Source organism: Ambystoma mexicanum, chromosome 2p, assembly GCF_040938575.1.
Source record: "Ambystoma mexicanum isolate Mex_15411 chromosome 2p, UKY_AmexF1_1, whole genome shotgun sequence".
In the NCBI taxonomy this organism is placed as follows: Eukaryota; Metazoa; Chordata; class Amphibia; order Caudata; family Ambystomatidae; genus Ambystoma; species Ambystoma mexicanum.
The window spans coordinates 822,688,180-822,709,938 of NC_090923.1; the positions used below are offsets into that span (position 1 = coordinate 822,688,180).

General features: G+C 42.3%; 1 protein-coding gene across 3 annotated transcripts in view; it reads left to right on the forward strand.

Moving 5' to 3' along the window:
* Window positions 1-13,297, forward strand: part of LOC138566830 (estrogen-related receptor gamma-like) — a 331,859-nt gene extending 318,562 nt beyond the window's left edge. For all 3 annotated transcript variants that reach the window (XM_069644522.1, XM_069644521.1, XM_069644520.1), the window contains exon 7: window positions 12,920-13,297. In XM_069644522.1, the coding sequence (XP_069500623.1) occupies window positions 12,920-13,164 (245 nt within the window). In that variant the 3' untranslated portion in view covers window positions 13,165-13,297. The remainder of the gene's footprint in view (window positions 1-12,919) is intronic.
* The last annotated feature ends 8,462 nt before the right edge of the window (window positions 13,298-21,759 follow it).

Sequence of the window (21,759 nt, forward strand, 5' to 3'; positions counted from 1 at the left end):
CCTAAACCCAACATGTTTCTGTCATTTCCTATAATTGTATGACATTCTTCAGGGGTGATAGCACACAGTTTTTATCTCCTTTGCTCGTGGTTAGCCCTTCCAACGGGAAGCCAATGGGGACACAATCCTTCAGTGTGTTCTTGTCACATATTCCACTGGCTTAAACTCAGAAGTCATGAGATACCAGATGCCAAACTAAAATACAAAACTGCTAACTCAGAATGCAATGGGCACCTGGAAGTCATTATTTATATAAACAAGTTACAGCCGGAAGTGCCTGGCTAGCTACCAGAAGGCCCCGCTCATTTACCTGTACAAAGACAGGCCTCTGTCCAGTATACTGTGCGTGGGCAGTTAAGCTTAAACCCAAGCTGGCTAACAGTATATACAGAGCATCATAATCAGACAAGGAATGAGAAATGAAGGAACGATGCAAAGACTGCAGACAGCAGATGGGGCAAGATAAAGGTTGCACGACAGACGAGAGGGGCCAGTCAAGGCCACAGACAGCCTAAAATATTTCAGCATACACTGGAAATCAGGTAGTGCTTCCCCGAATTTCCCATTGCTGTTTAACTGTATGAATGCACAGGCGTTTGCTCTCTTTGGGAACTGTTAGATTTGCATAACGAGGCCTCATTCATAAATGCTTAAAGACCCTTTTATACTAGCACACACAAGTAGCCAACATAACTGTTGCTGAGGAGAGAACTCATTTAACCCATTCAACACCCAGAAGGCTATATGCAACATGCTTATGCTTAAGATGTGTGACATTTTGATGACAAGAACGGGAGTAAGGCTTTTCAAGCCAGAGCAATCTGTACATTTGCGCTTTGAAGAAAGATGAATGTGTAGATTTCCAAATTTTTTCAGTAAAATATAGAAACACATTAAGGGCCTAATTCATGAAACGTTTATCGTGGTGCAAACTCCAAAGTAACTATGCACTTGTGCAAAGTCACCTTGCGCTGCAAAAATACATGTTGTGCCGCTCCATGAATCAGGGTGTTTGTTGGCAGTGCAAAGTCACTAAAAGTGTTACTTACTTGATTCAAGTTGAAGGACTCGGTATATATGGTGAATTCTTAGAGATGTCATTCCATACTTTTTAATATTATCATTATTTAAATTTTGGATAAAGGAATGCATGCTTGTCTAAAAAGGTTAGAATTTTATTAGGTCCTTCCTTGCATAAGGGAACCAAAAGAATTATTACATAAACTTGAACACGATTTCACACGTTTCTTTAGATGTACTTAGACCCACTAACAGATTGTCGTGGATAGTACATTTCATACACAGGACTAATGGAATGTGCTCTTGTTTCTTAGGAACAGATTCTGCCGTTAAAGTATTTTTTTCAAATTTAAAATCATTTCTCTGGTGACTATTGCATTCTGGGCAATTCAAGGTGATTTTATCTGCCCCGGAAGTAAAGTATGAATGAACTATAAGAGGTGAATGTAAATAGATTATACAACACCCGTGTGCAATAAAAAGTAGAAAGTGAATTTGGCACAAAAGTCTCGGCTTTGCAAATAGGGAAAGTATCAAACAGATTTTCCCCCAATCTATATTATCTTTAGGACAAAACTATAGTAGATTATGTTTTGATGTGTTTGCCATGTAATATAAAATAAACTAGCAGTTCCCCCCAGCGTGGCCCGGGTCTGTAGCTGGCATGCACATGGGGGTCTGCTATAGCTTGTGTATGTTATGTTGTGTGCTAACGTCATATTTTTGAAAAGTCGCAAAATCGTCAATCTTCCAAAATCACTTGTACCGATAATACAGGGATGGGGCCCGCTCCACCCTTGTGCAGGGCACATGAGTGGGGTTGGTCAATTTTCACTATCTTTTATTTATCATTATTTATGTAACGTGATTTTATGGTTATACATTTGAGAACCTCTAATCACACATTTTCACTTCACATGAATAAAAAAGGAAATTATAACTAAATATATTGTGAATGCAGTACAAAGATGTGATGATTTCATCTAGTTTGCTCCTGCAAGCTGTCCCTTTATGATAATTAGCAATTTGACAAGAGCCAGAGTTATGGTTGTCTTCTCATTAGCTAATAACATTTTCCACCAAAGGTTCTTTGATCTGTGTCCATACTTTTTGATGGCATCACACATTATTACTGATCTCCGGCTCTCGAAGACTGAGCAGTCCATCACCAAGTGTCGTATGTCTTCAACAGAGTTGTCTTCATTGCATAAACAACATGTCTGTCGTCCTGCTTTTAGAATTTTACACCAGGCATTTTCTTTAGTTTGGATCAGATTGAGTTTAAATCGTAGGAACGGATCTCGAAAGATCCAGTGAGGAAATATTTTCAACTAATTAGGGATGCAGTGTGGTTTTTGACTGAATTCCCATAATTTGCCATATTCCTTATATTTGCGTCTTTCATCTTCGGTGTTGAACGAATCCAACAAATAGAGTTTCCTTTTGATTTCATCAGGGTTATACATTATGGTGTCATTGATTTCCTGTAGGCGATGTAGAATAATCAGACACTTATCTTCCCATTTAGTCAATGTCAGCTCTGACTGTGTCAATAATGCCTCTTTCAGACATACAAAACCTCCTTTAGGCTGATCATCTCTGCATTTCTGTAGAAGGCAAGCATCTTCCATTCAGCAATTGCTGCCAAAGATGTCAGACCCAATTCCATTCTTATTGATTGAATGGGGTTGGTTCCCTTTGGTAGTCTTAATGTTGTTTTCCAGAAACGCCCTTCCAATAATGGCCAGTTCTTTACATCAAAATTGAATAAGGTCTCTGCTCTGTATGTCAAAATGGGAACAACTTTGGCTTTGTAGAAGTGGATCAATGGTATGAGGCTGAAATTACAATATTATTTTTGTCAAAGTTTTAGCTAAATTTGCTAGATTTGTTGTTTTCTTAATCAGAGCCTGTTGTCTTGGTGCATCGATCTTGCTTGAATTCAGGCAAATTCCCAGATAGACAAACGACTGTACCACTGGGTTGTTTGTTCCCAGTAACGACCAGCTCAAACCTTTAGCTTTTATTTGGTTTTGTCGCAGACCCAGGAGCAAAATGGCTGATTTTTTTGGATTAATAGTAAGGCCATTTGTCTTCAAATAATTATGTAAAGCATTCAATTGACTCTGAAGGACTACTGGGGTCTGGTCTATAAGAACCACATCATCAGCGTACATGAGCCTGTTCACTTTCATATTAGCTATTGTTGGGGGAAAGTGTCTGATGTCCTGAAGGGGATTACCAGCATCTGAGGTGAAAAGATTAAATAGTTCAGATGCCATGGGGCATCCCTGCTTCAATCCTCTATTTGTTAATATGGATTCCATCAGCAAGCCTGTTTTATTGAGCCGTATTTGGACAGTGGTATTTTGATGAAAAGCCTGAATGGAAGCTAGTATGGATAGAGGGCATTTCCACTGTAATAATTTTGCCCAGAGTCGAGGTCGAGATATGCTATCAAACGCTTGTGTAAGATCAATAAACGCAATGTAGATTTTATAATTTTTGTTTTATTCAGTTCTGCTCTTGAGTAGATTTAGAATGACTATGTTAAGAGCAGTCCCGATTCCATGGACAAATCCTGCTTGCCATAAATCCACATGATCCAAATTTTTTGCCCATTGTCGTAGCGCTTTGAGAATAAGAATGCCAAAGATCTTACCAGGGGCATCAAGCAGCACTATAGGGCGATAATGCATAGGTTCTGCCCGATCACCCTTTTCATGGATGGGGACTATAATGGATTTCTTCTACGATGGTGGGATTTGATTAACCTTGACAATGCAGGTAAATAAGATTGATAGAAAGTTCGCCCACTGGGCAACATCAGCTTTTAACATTATGTTGCTAAGGCCATCTGGACCACAAGCTCGTGAGGTTGATAGCTTGTTAGTGATTTCCACAATGGTTTCACTAGATGTGTCTATTAAGTGCCATTCTATTGCTGGTTTCAACACAGAAGGTGGATGTTCGCCTTTATCTAAAAAAAGAGTTGAAGTGAGCAATCCATTTCTCTGGGGCTATAGGAGTCCTGAATAGTGAATCTTGGTCTATTTTTGAACTGTTTATTATTTTCCACATCTCAGCCGTATTTTTGTTTTTCAATGAGGACAACATGGTTTCTGCGTCTTTTCGAATGAGAACCTTTTTATAGCGTTGCATCCAATTTCGATGGTATTGTCGGATTTTGTGTTTTTGCATCAACACTGCCAGAGAATTATCTTGTTTTAGAGTACTTGGTTGCTGCCTCATTAACTTCTTTTGGGTTACGATCTGTGCATCAAAGTTATGAGTTGGAAGCCGATGCGCATTTCCCATGCCTTTTTTTTGCATTTCAAAATTTCGGAATAAATTCATATAGTCAAGTGTCTTAGCTGGCCCTTTCACTTGCGATGAATTTATCGAGGTTGTTAATTCAGCAGTCAACTTTGATATTTTTGACGCCGGTATCCTCAAACGATTCTTACCCATAGTTACTTCTAGAGACGTTGAATCCATGAAATTGTCTCTATAAGTAACTGGTAATAAAGTTGTGGACAGCAGGTTGTGGTCACTGTCCTACACTCTCATTTTGTTGTCCCCAGAGAGCAATGAATCTGAGATGAATATGTAGTCTAAAATTTGACATTTTGTGGTGTTTTTCCTTATGATTTGCGCTGGCAAGTCTTCCACGGTGGAGCCATTAAGGACTGACACATTTTTTTCTTCCATGACCATGTTCCACTGGAGACCTCTTCTTTCAGCTGAAGTAGCTATGATGTTTTTGTAGATGATGGGTTCATCATTGTTGTTTAAGTACTTACAATTCAGATCTCCGCAGACAATCAACATTGTGTTCGCCCAGTTTTTTCTGCAGTGATCGATCCACCTTTCAATTTGACCAGGAAATTCCAAGCTAGTTATTATGCTCGGATTCCAATACAAGTTAAATATGGTGATTATGCAGTCTGCCTTGTCTTCGCTGTATTCCAATTTGCCCACAAGTATTTGGATTAAAGAAGTCGGATTGAGTTCAGCCACGACCTTGAATTGTAGTTGATTTATGATTAGGATCAGGAGACCTGACATTGGACGACCCTTCACATTTATGCCTTTGATGGCAGGGTTTAAATGTGTTGAATAACCTTCCACTATCGGGAGATCAATGGCCAGGTCTCTTGTAGGGAAAGTATATCATGTTCTTGATTCTGATCATTTTGCTGAACAAAAAGATGCGTAAAACCCCTGGTAATCCATGATGCAATTGTTAGGGGTTTGTTAATAATTGGTGACCTGGCCTCTGGCATTTGAATTTTATCCGCCACTAGGCCCATCAGCCATTTCCAATTGTCTTCTGAGCCTTTGATCTTTTCTTTTTGGCGATCTTTCCTGTCGGTCTGATTTTCACTATCACCAGTACACCCCAGATTGGTATGCCAAGCTTGTGTCCTAACTTCCTATTTATGAAAAAGTCACAAAATCGTCAATCTCCCGAAATCACCTATATACTGATAGCACAGGGCTGTACCCCACCCTGTGCAGAGCAAATGGGTGGGGTTGGTCCGATTTCACTATAACCAGTACACCCCAGACTGGTATAGCGACCTCGGGCCAAAACGTATTAACCTCAATTACTAAATAACATAAAATAATCATAGGTATTATTTTTACTTTAGTCCAAAAAATAGGATACAACCGTTTTTAACTTCCAATTTCAATTGTTAGTTTCCCAGTTGAAATACAAGCATTTCTTCACAAAATGCTTATCTGAAACCATGCACTATACAATTAAATGCCAAACTCCTATGAGTGCCAATTGTGAAGGGCAAGCCAGTAAAGTCATATTACATATATCTCAATCCCTTTTTCAGCTGCATTTTATCAGACAATTACCGCGAATGAAGGATTGTAGCCCTTATGAAGCATAAGAATTTATTTTACATATAAGATATATAGGGGATAACATGAGCATCATGGTGTAATAATACCATCTTTGGGCTTTTGTTGTATTTACAAATCATTCTGTCATAGAATTAAGGTTTTTCATGACTCCCTCGCCCCCACAAACAGCTGCAGCAACACAAAAAGAATTAAGCGGCACACACCATTATAAAAAAAGCAGAAGAAATAAATACAATTTGAAAAAAAAGGTTTGTATGATGTGTAATAAAATAAAAAGTCTCCCCAGAAAACCTGTGTTCATTGGAAAAGCCCAACATGTTCCTGATCCATAAAACATAAGGATGTCCCTACATATAGCGTACTATAAACACAAAAGGCAATAAGTCATGGCATTAGGTCATCATCTATTGCCTAATCAGACATTCACATATAATTTATACAAAAATGTAATTACAATAAAAAAATATGCAAGTCACAATCAATAAAAACATCACATACATGACAATATAAATGTATAGAAGTGTCCAAAGTCCTATATACACTTATAAAATGAGATCCTCCAAACAAAAAAATGTTTACTCTCTGTTTTGAAACACATCAAAATCAGGGATACACCCAAACATTTAGTTTTAAATGTCAACTACGTGATACACATCACGCCTAAACCCAACATGCTTCTGTCATTTCCTGTAATTGTATGACATTCTTCAGGGGTGATAGCACACAGTTTTTAATCTCCTTCGCTTATGGTTAAACCTTCGTATTGGAAGCCAATGGGGACACAATCCTTCAGTGTGTTCTTGTCACATATTCCACATGCATAGGTCACAAAGTTACAATAAGAGTAGCATGCGCCTGAGACTTCTTTTGATAAAAGAACCAATGACACTGTGCAAATGATAAGGTCCATAAACATATCGGATATGATGGACCCGCTGACAAACATATATCCATCATATCCAATATGTTTATCCGATATGTTTATGCCGCTAGGCAGTAGGCAGCAGGTTTCCGGCAACCTCATAACAGCCATACCGCCACCTGATATTCCGGTGCCACCGGGACATTACAGTCCGGGCGGCTTGGGATGTCAGGCAGTAGAAACTGTAAGTCGGACTCCACGGCAATGGGGACACGGAAGCACCGGAAATGGTGGTCCCGTGAACACCATTCCTGCAGCGACCGGTGCTCACAGCAGGTCAGACCTGCCGGGAGCGCCAACCCATGCAGGCATTCCCATAGTATGGCGGTCTGGAAAGGGTGCCGGTATGTTGCTACCGGCACACTTATTACCGGCCCCCAGGCTTGTAATGATGCTCAGTCGCTTTGAGCATCACAATTAATTGGCTGTCACCCTCAAGTAACCCCAGCTCCCTCGTGAAGAAACTCAACATCTCTGGTGGACAGTGCACCACTAGAAGCCAGGACACGTACAGACATGAAATCCCCCGCTGCAAAAAGGAAAGGACCTGAAAAAAACCCTTCTCTGCCTACGCCCCAAGACTGTAGAACCTCCTTCCTGTCCGCATCAGACTCGCCCCCATTCTCCTACAATTCAGCAAAGAATTCAAGACCCACCTCTCCAAGGAGTCCTCAACAACTAGGCCATCATGTCGCCCCGTGCCACCTGACTTGCTAGACACCGTCTGCCCCTCTCCCCCGCCACCCTGTACAGCTGTACCCCTCCTCTTTGCCTCTCCGAATCCCCCCCGCTGTATATCTGTACTGTTGTTACCTTCATAATGTAATATCAATCATAATAATAATAATGTAATTGCTCGTGACTTTGATGAAACAGATCACCTGTATGCTCCTAGTACCCATGTGATGTTAACAACCATTTAAATTCTACTCAGCCCCGTCCTTTCTTTGTGTGTTTCGGCATGGTTTCCACATAAAATGGAAGCCTGTAACTAGGGCAGAGTTCAGATATTCTAGCCCCTAGTATCTGCAGCGTAGCAGCCGAATAATTAAAGAAAGGGGTTAAAACGGGCTTCACGGCTGCTCCATGCTTGCCCTGCTCGCAATGAGCAGCACTGGGCAGCTGTCTGCGCAGCATTCCAGGCTCTGATTATGTCAAATGATGCTCATTCTTGCCGAACAATCAGGCCCATTGGCCTGGGCTTGCATTATCAATTGCAGGGCACAAGTGCATGGCAGTAACGCAGGCTTAAGGCAGAGCTCAAGTTGATGGGACACGCGGGTGGACACAGTCCCCCACTTTTTTCAGGAGTCCCCCACTTATTCAGAAGACACCTTGATATGCTAATTTCTGATGAAGCCACATCCAATTGCAATGTTAATCAGTCCCCCCACTTTTCTTTTTTAGGACTTGAGCCCTGTAGTGAGCTGAGTTTTCACGCAATCAGGGCAAGATCGTATGCAACCTTCCAGGCACACGAATTGGGCACGTGGGACTTAGTTTTAGTGACTCTGAAAAGCTTCCAATTCGTTCAGCTGTGCCTCTAGCAACTATCAGCTGCTGTTGATTCTCAACATTAATGTGCAGCCTGAAAACAACACTGGAGATTGATCGATCAATGGTTATGGGAATCACTGACCTCGTTGGGTAAAAACAGGGAATTTATTTTCAACAGTTTATTTTTGCTGCAAACGGGGAGATGGTGGGTTGGGGTAAGGTATGTAAGATGTAAGATTGGGACCGAGGTAGGTGAGGGTGGTGCTGTGGGGGAGGGGTCTCCTCCCGCATTTTGTGGCAACAAAATCAGTAAGAAAAATGTGTTATTTTTTCCCAAGAGCAAAAAGAGGCGTTGTTCCAACATAGAACCATGGTTACATCCTTACTTGGGCCTCATTAAGAGTTTGGAGGAGTGTGAGGTATGCCTGTTTTGCACTGGAGGATGGAACCCTATTTTACGTTAGCCCTTCATCAGCTTTACTCCGGTTTTCCGCCAGCGGGAAGCTGGCAGAAAATCTCGCATAGACATGCATTGCATTCGAAACCAGTGGATTTTCTGCCAGCGGAAAACCGGTGTAAAGGTGGTGGAGTGCCAACTGTAAATGGGCTTCTTTCTGCCGTTGGAGAACAGGGCGATTTTACACTCCACCAACCCGTAAATGAGGCCCTAATCTGCTTGAATCTTTTGTACACCTGGGATTCCCTTTTTTGATATATATATTTTTTGTCACGATTACACCCCCAGTCGACTGCCCGAAACGTTTCTACACAAGCTTCTTTCTATGTTTTTGCACCCCTTTGTTAATTCAATTTCACTGCGCATGAGTAAATACAAAATAAGCAGGTCTCACATGTGTCGTGAATTATTACGCGGTCACACCCAACTCAGGGAGTTCTTTTCCCCAGTTTTGAATGTAGCGCGCAATAAAGCACTTTTAGTTTTTGTTTGGTTCACTGTGGTAAGGCCTCCAACCCATCCCGCACCCAACCTCAACAAGTACCCGGTGCCACAATGGACTAGGAACCAGGTCAGTGTGTATTCAAAATATATATATTTATTAATTTATTTCAACCAAATATCACAAATAGATTAACATCAGCCACCAATGCTGTGGCAACACTAGAACAAAATGACTTCTGTAAAGCACCAACACAGAGATATGCAGTCACAATGATTTCCTTTTAAATCACCCACCAATATAGAAAAAGAACAATTCAACACAAACAGTGATTGCTGATTTGGGTCAGAAAACTGTTCTCACCTGTTCTGCCCGCAACCCTCACCCTCCAAACATCAATTAGACTTAACTGCTCTGAATAGAAGGCCAGTGGCAGAGAGTGGGAACACAATGCGAAAATTCAATATGGGGTTTAATCACAGAGACAATATGAAAGAAAGAAAAGCAATGGGAAATTTGTTTTGCCACACCTAAAAAGAACAGGCAGGGCTTTGGGGTTTTGGTCAGAGCACAATATGTACACAGGGACAATTTCTTTTTGCAACTTGCATATGCAAAGGCACTACCAGGCTACACCCTTCCGATTTAAGTTGAAGGGAATCTATAGGGAATTTCGTTTTGCACCCTGTGCACTCATGTAGGAACAGGGTTTTGGCATTAATTCTTGTTGGCAAATATTTAGGTCTATACTGGCTCACAACACACTGGCAAGAGCTTGTTAGTTTTGAATGCCAACAAACAGAACCTGTGATTTCAATAGGAAAAGTAATTGATTTACTTTGATTAAACATGGTAGGGATCTACACAGGCAAACAGGGTATTTTTCTATGGGGAAATAACTAAAACAATGCTGGAAAAATATAGGTCCCACACACTCTATGGCTTTGGGTTAGTTTTACTTACAGGATAGGCTTGGAACTGGGCACCAGGAAACAGCAGGGCACCGCTGGGGCAGCAAGGGGGTCAGTCAAGGATCTCCTCTGACTCCTCCAAGGGGTCCCAATCAGCTTCTACATCTCTTGGTTCTTGTCTCCAATGCAAGATTTAGGCCTCTCTGCTGGGATGTTTCTCGCTAGATTTTGGCAGCAGGTTGCCTCTCGGAATTAGTGGAAGTACCCCCAGTTCTAATGCAAATGGTTTATTTATAGGGCAAATGACATCACCAACTTGTCATGATTCTAGCCAAAGGGATTGGTTGATTTTCACTACTCACCTCCCATCTGTTTGCTAATAGGACAAGGGGATGGGGGAGTGATTTGGCACAGCTGTAGGAGGAGAGAGCTTCATCATCCCACTTTGAAAGACGGGCTCAGTCATGTTTTGACTCAATAATCTCTCAACATGGCAAGTACCCTAAATGTTCAAATCTGTACATGTATGCAGATATTTTTGAGAACTACATTTTAAGGCGAATCAGGTAAGGCTAGTCTGAAATCAGCATGCCCTTCCCATGCAGAGATACAGTTTTCTTCATTTACTCAGGAGCCATATCAGTGAAAAATATGACACTCCAGTCCCCATGTTAATTATTACCTGCACGCTCATACCAACTTTCAAATCTCTTGGAATCAAGGGAAGGCCCAAATCACCTTTTCATTAATAACTTTAGTTATGTTTATCACACCAACATAATTTCAACATGGATAAAATGGAGTGACTGTTACCTTTAATAAAAGTCTGGAATGACCGTTGTGGCACACACACTGCCCTCTTTATGCAATAAAATGTATTTTTTCCCATTTTAATCAAACTGCAGTTTCACACTCCTTCACTCCTGTCCCCACCTTTTTTAAAGTTTTATTTATCTTTAGACATGTGACTAGGCAGAGCCTGGCTCAGGTTTATGTTAGCTTACCCCTTCGAGGCATGTCAGGCCCTGATAACAGCTCCTAATGGACAGTTGTATGGGACATGTGAGCTCAAGGACACTCCTGCTGCAAGAGCAGAAATGGCTTATCTGGTCTTCACTGTGTTATCAATCTAAGCCATGTAATTCTTTCTTGAATTTTTAAGAGATGGCTCTGATTGATGATGACAACCAGGTCTGTCTTCAGGGCAGCAAAGGGGAGGTCCTGGTGCTTAGTTTCATGTTGGGAGAAATAACCGTCCATCTACCCTGCAGCAAATAGCCTTTAAACTTGCACATAATTGTAATTTTACACAGCATTTTATAAGGCTTTCACAGTTTCAGCATACATGAGTATCACTTCTAAATTGTCCATATGTATAAGGTTGTTATATGAGAACACCCTATTCACACTTTGAAAGTCTGGTGAGCATTTCTCTTAGCATACTGTCAATTTGGATGAGAGAAAAACAAAAATGATATTCTTTTATTTATTTTTCATGCAATGCTCCTTTTCACTTTAGCTGCTTGGAGCACACTCTGGCATCCCATTGAAGATACTGTGCACTGCATTTTCTTTATATGTCTGTGCAGCTCTCTATGGATTGTCAGCCACATGTCTTCCTTTTCCTTCCTGAAATGCATTCCGCACATATTCGCACTTTGAATTGAGGCCCACTTTCTTTCCTTGGTGATTTAGGTTCAATAGGCCTTATGTCCAACATCATAATTTCTCTGCTGGCCTTATGTTTTGGTGAGCATTTAGAAATGACTCTGGCCTCTTTTTTGTTGGCCTTCATGGGCTATCTTTCACCCCACACATGGTGCCACCAAAGTCTCACCCTCGCACTCACTGGCCCTCGTAATGAGTGGTGATACTCTATTGCTGCACTTGCCGCTAACTACCTCTGGCACTTTTGCCCCAGGTCGATGTTCGAGGTTTCCCATGGATTACAATCCATAGTTGGGCCAGTGCTATATTGAAATTGATGAAACTTTTGTTTTTTTAAATTGTATTGTTCTGCTCTAAATATGTGATCACACTAGGACACACAGTGAGCTTGCAGTTATTCCACTGAAATGACCTTGATCTATCTGGACAAGATGAGATGGTGTATATGTCTGTTTGCGGTATAAAATATTATGTGAGGTTGGGTACTGACAATTTCCTGGATATAGGGGTCCACAAGTTAATTATTTTCTTTGGTAAAATTGTGATCTGGATCCACCGATAGGTGGCATAGCAATTGATGACATTAAAATAAGAACTAAAGCATCACACGACAATGTGACTGAAATGTATGATGGGAGTCACTGTGTTCTGCAACAGAAGGCATCACGGTTGGCCTGTCTCCACTGTGCCTTTTAGGCTGGGCAGTCTGTTAAATGCCCGGAGGCAGAAGGCTGGCTGGCAATGTTGCAGTGACGACAGGGTATTTTTGACCGTGCAGAGGCACTGGGTGATTGTCTTTGCCCTGGGAAGTAAAAAGAGGGCTTCTAGCGCTTACAACTCTACCAAAAACCACTGTGCTAATATCCTCAAAGCTGAAAAACAATTCCTATGATAGGGTTGGTGCAGAATCAAGGGAGCTGGGCTGTTTGGACCACAATTCCCATGATTCCCTGAGCATATGGTTAAAGGAAAAGTATAACAGAAATGTGTTGGCAGAAACCTCTAGTCTGCTATTGTAGTTCTGCTGCAGTGAAATGCACACAACTGTGTAATGCTTCCATAGAGACATAGCTGGGGTAACACAGCACTAATATCTCCCTATTCTTCTGTGTTCTGAGCAGATTCCACATCCATCGAAAGCGTGGAGGCCGTGCTGAGCCTGCAGGACCATCTACACGAGGCCCTCCTTGACTACGAGCAGGAGCACCACCAGGAGGACACCCACCGGGGAGGCAGGCTACTCATGACGCTGCCCCTCCTGCGGCAGACCGCCGACGAGGCAGTGCGTGGGTTCTGCCAGATTCGGATGGAGGGGAGAGTCCCCATGCACAAACTCTTCCTGGAGATGCTGGAAGCCAAAATGTGACTTTTTTGGAGGAGGGGGGCGGGGAGCAATGAGCAAAATGCAGTCTCCTTCCAGAGAACATTGTCCGATGAAGGAAACATGTGGGGAGAATACCAAACACCACTGAGACTATGGGTGTTCTAAGGAGATGCAACCAAACATGTTGGCCATTACAGTGTCCACTTCTGGAAGCTGTTTGCTGAGAACTGGAAAGCACAGTGTTCCCTCTACTGACTATGCAGTGTCACGCAACGTAAACTGAAACACAGGATTAACTGCTGCTTTACACAAAGAAATAGAATGCACTGGGACTGTTTGCCAAAACGTGGGATTCCTGTGGTAGTTGCACGGTTGCAGTGCCACTTTGACTTCACCAACTGACCTCCACAGACGCGCAAAGGAACATAATCAGACTCCGTTTTGGTTTGAATTTATTTTTTATTGTTGACCCACTGACTTTAGGGGCCGTATTTAAAGCTATGACATTCTTAAAATAGTCTGAAACCTGTGTTACTTGTGGTGGGGCATCCACTGTGTTCCATCCAACTTTCTTCCAGCAGGCATCCTTTTAGTTCGTGCTCTGCTTCCTTTGTCGCCAGAGCATTGATCACGTGATCAGAGGAAAGGAAGAAAGGAGTCTCGGCGCATTCTGGGAGGGGCGGAAATCAGGTGAATCACACATTTCTATCACGTGACCAGAAGCGCTGATGGAATCAATACAGGGTTACCTGCTATACGTTTTTTTGGATTTCTATTGTTTGACATCAGTTACTCACATAAACGACTTCATGTTCTTAAATTAAATAAAATAAATGAAATAAATCATTGGCATGACATCTTTCCTAGGAAGTAAGTATTTGAAACCACTGATGTTTGTGCAACACCACAAGTGAAATATAATGACCCTTCGGCCGCCCTGCAATGGAGAGACATCTCGATTGAGGAAACAGTGTGTCAGCTAACTTCCCAAGATGAGGGCACTATGGTGTAGCCATAGCTCTAAACCGTTTCTGTCGCAAAGCCGGGTGAAAACACCCGATTTATTTCTTGGCGGGTGAGAGCCCATTGAAATGAATGGGTGTGCAGGAGGCTTAGCGGGTGAGTCAGCTCTTTACAAGGCCGGTGACACCCGCCAAAAGCGTGTGAGTTGAGAGCTATGCGTGTAGCCCCCTCCAGAGCGATCCTTAGGCGTCAACTCTGTAGCGGAATAAGTTGGTCCATGTTTCATAGTAAATGAATACATGTCAAAATACATTGCACTCTGATCAGTCTAATGTGTTATGGAATTGGAGATGAAAAGGTTTGTAGGTTTTGTGATAAATTGATAAGGAGTTAAAACTGGAAAGTAACTGGCATTTTCAAAAGGTGTAAAGCTTTGGCAAATATAAAAAACGTGTGTTGGCTCATTGGAGAGTACAGCTTGTTTAAAAGGCAGCAACATGGGAAGCTCGAGTCTAAACCATGTGTGTGACTGCTAGCTTTCTAAACCACGTGCATTCCCCCGCCACGCAAGACCTGTTTGTCTTTTTAAAACGAGCAGGAAACGCAGGGCAAGGCTTTTGAATGAATTTGGAGCACACAGGCCATTAATGTCCTTAAAAGTAATTGCGACTGAGGCTGTCAGGGGTGTTGCTAGCTCTGAATAAGGGGCTATGCTAATGTCTAGACCGTCAGGACCCGGGGCTAAGTAGCCTTTTGGTTGTAGCCCCTGAGCTTCTATCCAGTGCTACAACGAAAAGTCCCGATGCTATAGCCTGCTCAGCCCCCCCTAGCAACGCCTCTGGAGGCTGTTGTCTTTTTAACTTATGAAATAGAAATATGGGCAGACGGGACAGTCGAGCAAGAATCTTTTAATTTTGATTAAATACTAGTCTGAGGGGCCCCAGCAAATGCCACTGTTTTAGTGAAATACCAAAATGTTTAGTACCACCAAAAAAGGCAAGAGAATGAATTTGTGTTTCAACGGGCAAAAAAAATTGGCTGCCAATGGCGCCTGCAAGTATGTGCTGGTGTGATGTCATCTACCCTACATTCCAGAAACATGGCCTATGCCCCTCGAGACAAAAAACGAATATTTGTCAAATATGCCTTGTGACCGCTAATATGTGTGTAGCAAGCCAGGAGTAAGTCAGAGTTACTCATACTAACGCAATGCAGTAAGTCAGGAGTAAGTCAGAGTTGCTCATAGCATCTTCTCTGTGCTCGAACTAGCCACCTGCAGGTTTCAGTTAAGGGTGAGTCCAAGCAACTTCTTTGCACTTTGTCCCTTCGATGTTTTATATAGCACTTCATGCCAGACTTCTTCCGCTTCTAAGTGCTGGAATAAAAGATATTATCGGAACCCAATATAACTGTACTCAATCTATTAACCATAGATGAATGACGGGCTGAGTCCACATGAATAGTCTTCTACAAGCTTCTCATATGCTTGAGGCAAGCGCTTAACTCAGTGAGCTATCCGCTTGGCTATTTATGTATGGTAATGCAATGTAAAGTGGTATTCTATAGCGCACATCTACGTTGGCAGCCTTCTCGCTCGCGGCTCTGCCAAGAATAGAGTGGGGTTTGGGAGGGTAGTGAGATAGAAGAGGAGGTGGATTGCAGGCCAGAAGTACCCAAGCCCTGTGTGCCAATATGATATGTAGTGGTCTATGGCGATGCCACTTGGGAAAGTCTATTTTATTCAGAGGGGAAAGCCAAAGATCAATGTATTGGCAGCAACCACTGAACGGCTTAATTAGCTGTTAGCGTTGGGGTGGTGGAGGGGGGCATGGATATGAGAGAGCCAGGTGGGTGAACAGGGGCAGTTCTCTGTGAAGGTTCATGGGGTCTTTGTTGGCTGATTGTTGACAGGTGCGAAGGTCGACTGTGTGTGCAATGCAAGGTTGTAAGAGATGAGTCCAAAGGTTCAGGGTAGGCGAGTGCACCGGGACTAGGGAAGCCTCCACTCAGAGGGGTTTTGATGCGTTCAAGTCTGTGGATGATCTTGTGTGAGTGCTTTGTCACCCGGTTGTCAAATGGGATGAAGAGTTCTTACCATTTGTGTTCAGTTTTACAGGCAGGGCTAAGAAGAGCGATTGAGTCCAAGTTTCTTTGTTCCTCAACTGAGACATTGGGCAGAGTTCTTGCTTGTGAGTGAGTGTAACCAGAGAAGGTCCCTTTCCTGTTTTTCCAGTTTTATGAGTTTGTTCTTCTCATTGTTCTTTTCAATGAATCATCTTTTGGGTCCATATACATGATTAAATATGATGAGTCTATGCATGTTGCGTGTAGGGTGTCTGCTTTTTTTCTGGTGGGCCTTTGTCTGCGATCCTAGATGGTTGGTGTTTGAGATTGGACTGGGGTACGTTGTATAGGGTCCATTGCTTGCAGGTGGGCTGCTAATATGTCATTGGCGGTACTCTGAATAGCCAGACTTTGCGGCATCTTCTGAATACCTGGTGGCGTTCCTCTTTGCATAGACATCTCTGCCATGAGTACAGGCAGCTGTTTGATGTCAGATTGTACCAAGGTTCTGAAGCGTTCATTCGTTCCAGATGTCACAGACCACGCTCTTTGTGTTTCTTCAGGCAGCCAAAATGAGATAGGGGTCTCCTGCTGCAGGGTGAATGGAGTGGGCAAACAGGAAGCCAGGCTACCGTCATGTGGAAGTAAAGGGAGGGGCGCCATGATGTCAGATAGTGTTCTCTGTTAGAATGGTGGGAAGCCAGGACTTCAGGCAGGGGTCACATAATATGGAGCAAGTGGTGTGGGAGGCCAGGACTCTGGATAGGGGTCTTGGGTGGTGGTGAGATGGGCTATGGTGGCAGAATGTCAGGCAAGAGTCTCTGTTTTTAGCAGGGGCGGGAATAACAAAACCAGGGAATGGCTCTCATGATGCAGGTGGATTGGAGAGGCAGGATGCCAGGTGGTGGGGATAAGTGTGTGGCATGACAGGACTCCAGGTAAGAATCTTGCGCTGTGTGGAAAGGGGTGGGGATGCAGGACAACTCGGCCGCCCCTTACGCCCCGCCCCATGCCTAGGCTATGCCCTACTTGTGAATTCGCAGACCCCCTCTCGCTTGTAATTATGTGATCTGTAAACATTCGTGGAAAGCTGGTCCACCCGGATTCTTGCGAATTGCTTGCTCTTCATAGTACAAACAATATTTATTCAATAGAGGGACCTAGTGCACGAAATTGCAAACATGTGTCCGGGCACTTGCAAAATGCGCCCCACGCTATGTCGTATCGAATGTCAGTGGCCATTGTCTCCAATGGAAAACAACTGAAATATGCGTATTCCATTTTTCCTCCACATTGTGAAAGAGAAATTATGAGTGAAACTAGTTCTCCTTTATCTGTTTGTTACAAAGGGTATTGTGATGACACATTATTGCTGTGATGTCATCATTTTGATAACATAGCATTTGTGACTTCAAGATTACACTGTGGTACATTTGTATTAACGCGACAGATAGCAATTATGTATTTTAAACCCTTCAATTATGGTTTAGGTGTATATTTCAAACAAAAGACAGTTGTGCTCTGCATTATTGTACGCATCATCGATCACGCATTGGCGCCACGTCATGACGTTGTGATCCGTGATACCTCAGGCAGGAACCGCAACTTCTTCACTGGTCACTCATCCTTCTGTCAATGGAACACGTGACGCTCTTTCACGCGGAGCAAGTGGAAAGAAAGTGGCGCGGTAAGCACGCGATGTTCTGACAACACTCTAGGGTTTGTGCAGGAGGTAAATAGTGGATTTGTTATTATGCAAATCTTACCAGTTTTCTTCAAATGACTCAACGATAATAGTTGCTCCTCGTGTCGACGAGGTGCCCAAAGTTTTCTGAAGAGCTTCAAACAACACTACCAAATAGTCGAGTGCTTATTGTTTCGTAAAAGAGTGTCTGTCCTTTTTAAGAACGCTGTCTGATTCACTCTATTTCACACAGACAAAGGGCATGTCTTAATCAGCATCAGTGCAATTTGGCAGTGAAAGCAGGGGCGACTTACCCTATTTTCAGGAGTTTTCGCCTGGCAGTATCCAGTGACGCATTGCTCACAATGCACTTGCAGGCTGAATGGGTGTGCTGTAATGTTATTATGTCAAGTGCTTTAAAGAATGAACTTTGATCTGAGGTGTCATATCAGCAGCTCCTTTGTAAACAGCTGGAAGGTAGATGCTTTATCCAGGGATCTAAATAGGAGTTAATAACAGAGTCGCCCTGCAAACCTGGTATGGCTGGAGCTACCTCACCTGGCAGTCGCTGGCATTAGACCCAAGACTGGCTGATGGTACATGACGCACAATAGTAATGCTATATGTGACAGACAGTGTGCTGTCTGAACATCTATCTCGATAGCTACAACGATATTGGACTTTCCCATACTGTAAGGCAGAAGTACACATACAACACATTCCTCATCCAAAGTTTGTCTTCCAACTTCCTTCATATGTTGGTACCGTATGTTATTTCCCAAATGTGCTGTGCTATCCAGGTAATCATTCAATTTGTTGTCTTCTTGTGTGCTTCTTCTGGCTCTTACTCTTTTGATATGAGCTTTCACAAGCATGTCACGTAATACTTCCGTATATCTCCTTCTTGCTGGAGGATTCTCAGACCTCTCCATCAATGATCCGGATGTTTCCATCTGTACTATTCGAGTAGGAGAAAGTGCAATAAGCTTCATCTTTTCAATATACCAACTAGGCATGAAAATGTCTCTCATAATTTCTGCCCGTGTCCTCCCAGGCACTACCCTGATATCATATCTCACAAGATCAGGTGGCTTGCAGGTGTTGTCTCTCTTTGTTTATTCTCTAAAACCGTTTGTCTCCTTAAAAGTTCAATTTTCTCCATTGTCTTTCAACTCTTTTTGGCATAAAACTTCTCATTGTTACTTGTTCAAATTCCCCCATTCTCTGGAATGTGATTCTGAAATCATGGACACTAGACCAGGTGTGTTTGTACTCATTATCTGTGTAGGTGTAACTTTCATCAATCCCTCATCTGGTTTGCTTTGCCGACCCTGTCTTCGGCGTTTCAACCCATTTGCTAAAACAAGTGTTGTGTGTGTGTCATTGCTTACCACATCCATTTCAAGCTCAGTCACTCTGTGAAAACAAAAATCAAAATATCAAGGCTGAGTACCCCAAAAGGAAATACACCGAACACGGGTTACAAAGGAACATACAAAGATCTTTAATTTATACTGAACAGTTTTCCAAGAAAAGTGACAGATAGCTATCGGCCCTCAGTACAACACAGCAAACTCCAGCGTGGTTCAGTGTGCTTAGTGAGAGACGCTGTACATTAGAATTTGTTGCTCTTTTATACCATCTGCGAAGATGATATCCAACCCTACTTCGGGTTAATATTCCTCTAATACATTACTGATCTAGGGTTCATGCCGGGTTCATACCACTATATGCATAGGGATTGCCTTTAAAACATTCGCCAACCAGCCTGCACGGTAACAGTGTATTTGGGATTTCTCTTAAAGGTTTTCTCAAACATTAATACAATGTAGTTAAACAAGTGTTCTTAGTTCAGTATTTGGATACATTGTTCTTAACATATGCTCGTGTATTAGCTTCATTTCACGAGTAATCCTTTACACACAGGTCAGCGAAGGACAAGGTCTCAGTTCACGACCCCAACAAGTGGCCTGCAGGCAAGTTACATATTAATTACACACAGAGGATAAGACGGCCATGTTGTATTTCGGAATGACATTGTCCACCATTTTAACTCACAGGGTGACTTTACATAGAGAACTTAAAATGGCGGATTGACCTAAAATGGCAGTTTACATTGATTCTAAGGTCAGGACCTTGCAACACGGATTTCTTCGCAAGTGGCTTACAAGCAGCTTGGCGTAGGCCAATATACATATATTCGTTGCAATACGAGGTACGATATAATTTCCCGTTTGACAACTCTGTCATTCTTACTCGGAACAGGAATGACTATATAAGGTCTGGGCGCTCTTGTAGGTATCGGGCGTACATCCTCAGGTGGGTGCACGGGAACAACACTTTGTGCACCTATAAAAAATGCAGTTCTAATCGTCAATGACAGCAATATGATAATGAATATAATGCATGCATAAATAATGCACATGTATGTAATCTTACAGAATTTGTTTCATGGGCAATATAGATATCTCTCCTCCTGAGGGAGAACAATGCTACTACTTTGACTGCCCATCTCGATCATCTAAGGAAACAAAAACTGTTTTTTTAATACATTTTCATTATTTATCATTTCCTTCTGGACTCTGCTGTCTCTGCTTCATGGATCAATAGTTCTGGCCTAGTTGTCCTCTGGATCTGGATAATGGACTGTCTCTTGTCTCTGGAAACAGTTATTTTTCCACAAACCGAAAGTTCCAAACGAGGCAATAAACTCAGCAAGTCTTATACTGCATGTTCCATGTAGACCAGTTCCAAGTCAATGCCTCGAATCTGCTTCACTCCAGATGACATGTTGCTTCCCTGTTAGAATGAACAAAAGTGTACTCCTTGTCAACACTTCCACAATCTGTCCCTCAAATGAAAGTCTCTACACTCTTCTGTGATTCTGATGAGCAGATAGTGCAACCTGTATTATTATGCCATTTAGAAACATACTCAAGTTTGTAGTGTTAGCTGGATCGCAGATAAATGTGAGCACATCAACATTAGCATGTCTCCCAACAAGATCTGGAAAGTCTTCAATTAAATGAAAGAACACCACATTGACTAGTCTATGATTTTCTTGTGAAAGCGACATTTGTCTTTTCCTCGTTGTACTCTGGGCATGGGCGTAGTTTTAGGGGGGGCGAAGGTGTTTATCCCCCCCAACATTCATGGCACACTATGTTGTCCCCATTCATTTGACTGGGGCACCTTTTCTTCAGATGGCATGTCCCCGCCAACATTTTCAGCAAAGTTACTCCACTGAATCTGGGAGTAAAAGAAACTGTTCTGTGATCACCGTGAGCAGTCTTCTTACTGTTTTTTCATTGTCAGGATCTTGAAGAAATTCTGCTATGCTTGTAAGTCTCCCCACCAACGACGGGTAGGACATCAATACCATTTCGAAATAAGTTGGTATGTTCCTGGTGAGGTCACTATTGTGTGACACCATAAGTAAGTCCAAACAAAACTCTGTATTGAATAACTCGGGATACTGTATTCTCTTCCAGTTTATATGTCTGCGATCAAAATTCAGCATAGCCTTTCTTATCAAGGCTTCAGTGTTCCTCAGTCCAAAGTCAAAAAGCTACTTGTGGCTCAAATGAATGCAATTCTCTTCTTTTACCCTGCAAATTGCTTGCTCTTCATAGTGCAAAAAATATTCATTCAATAGATGCGCCCCACACTATGCCGTTTCGAATGTCAGTGGCCATTGTCTCGAATGGAAAACAACTGGAATATGCGTATTCCATTTTTCCTCCACATTGTAAAAAGAGAAATTATGAGTGAAACTAGTTCTCCTTTATTTGTTTGTTACAAAGGGTATTGTGATGTCACATTATTGCTGTGATGTCATCATTTTGATAACATAGCATTTGTGTCTTCAAGATTACACTGTGGTACATTTGTATTAACGCGACAGATAGCAATTATGTATTTTAAAC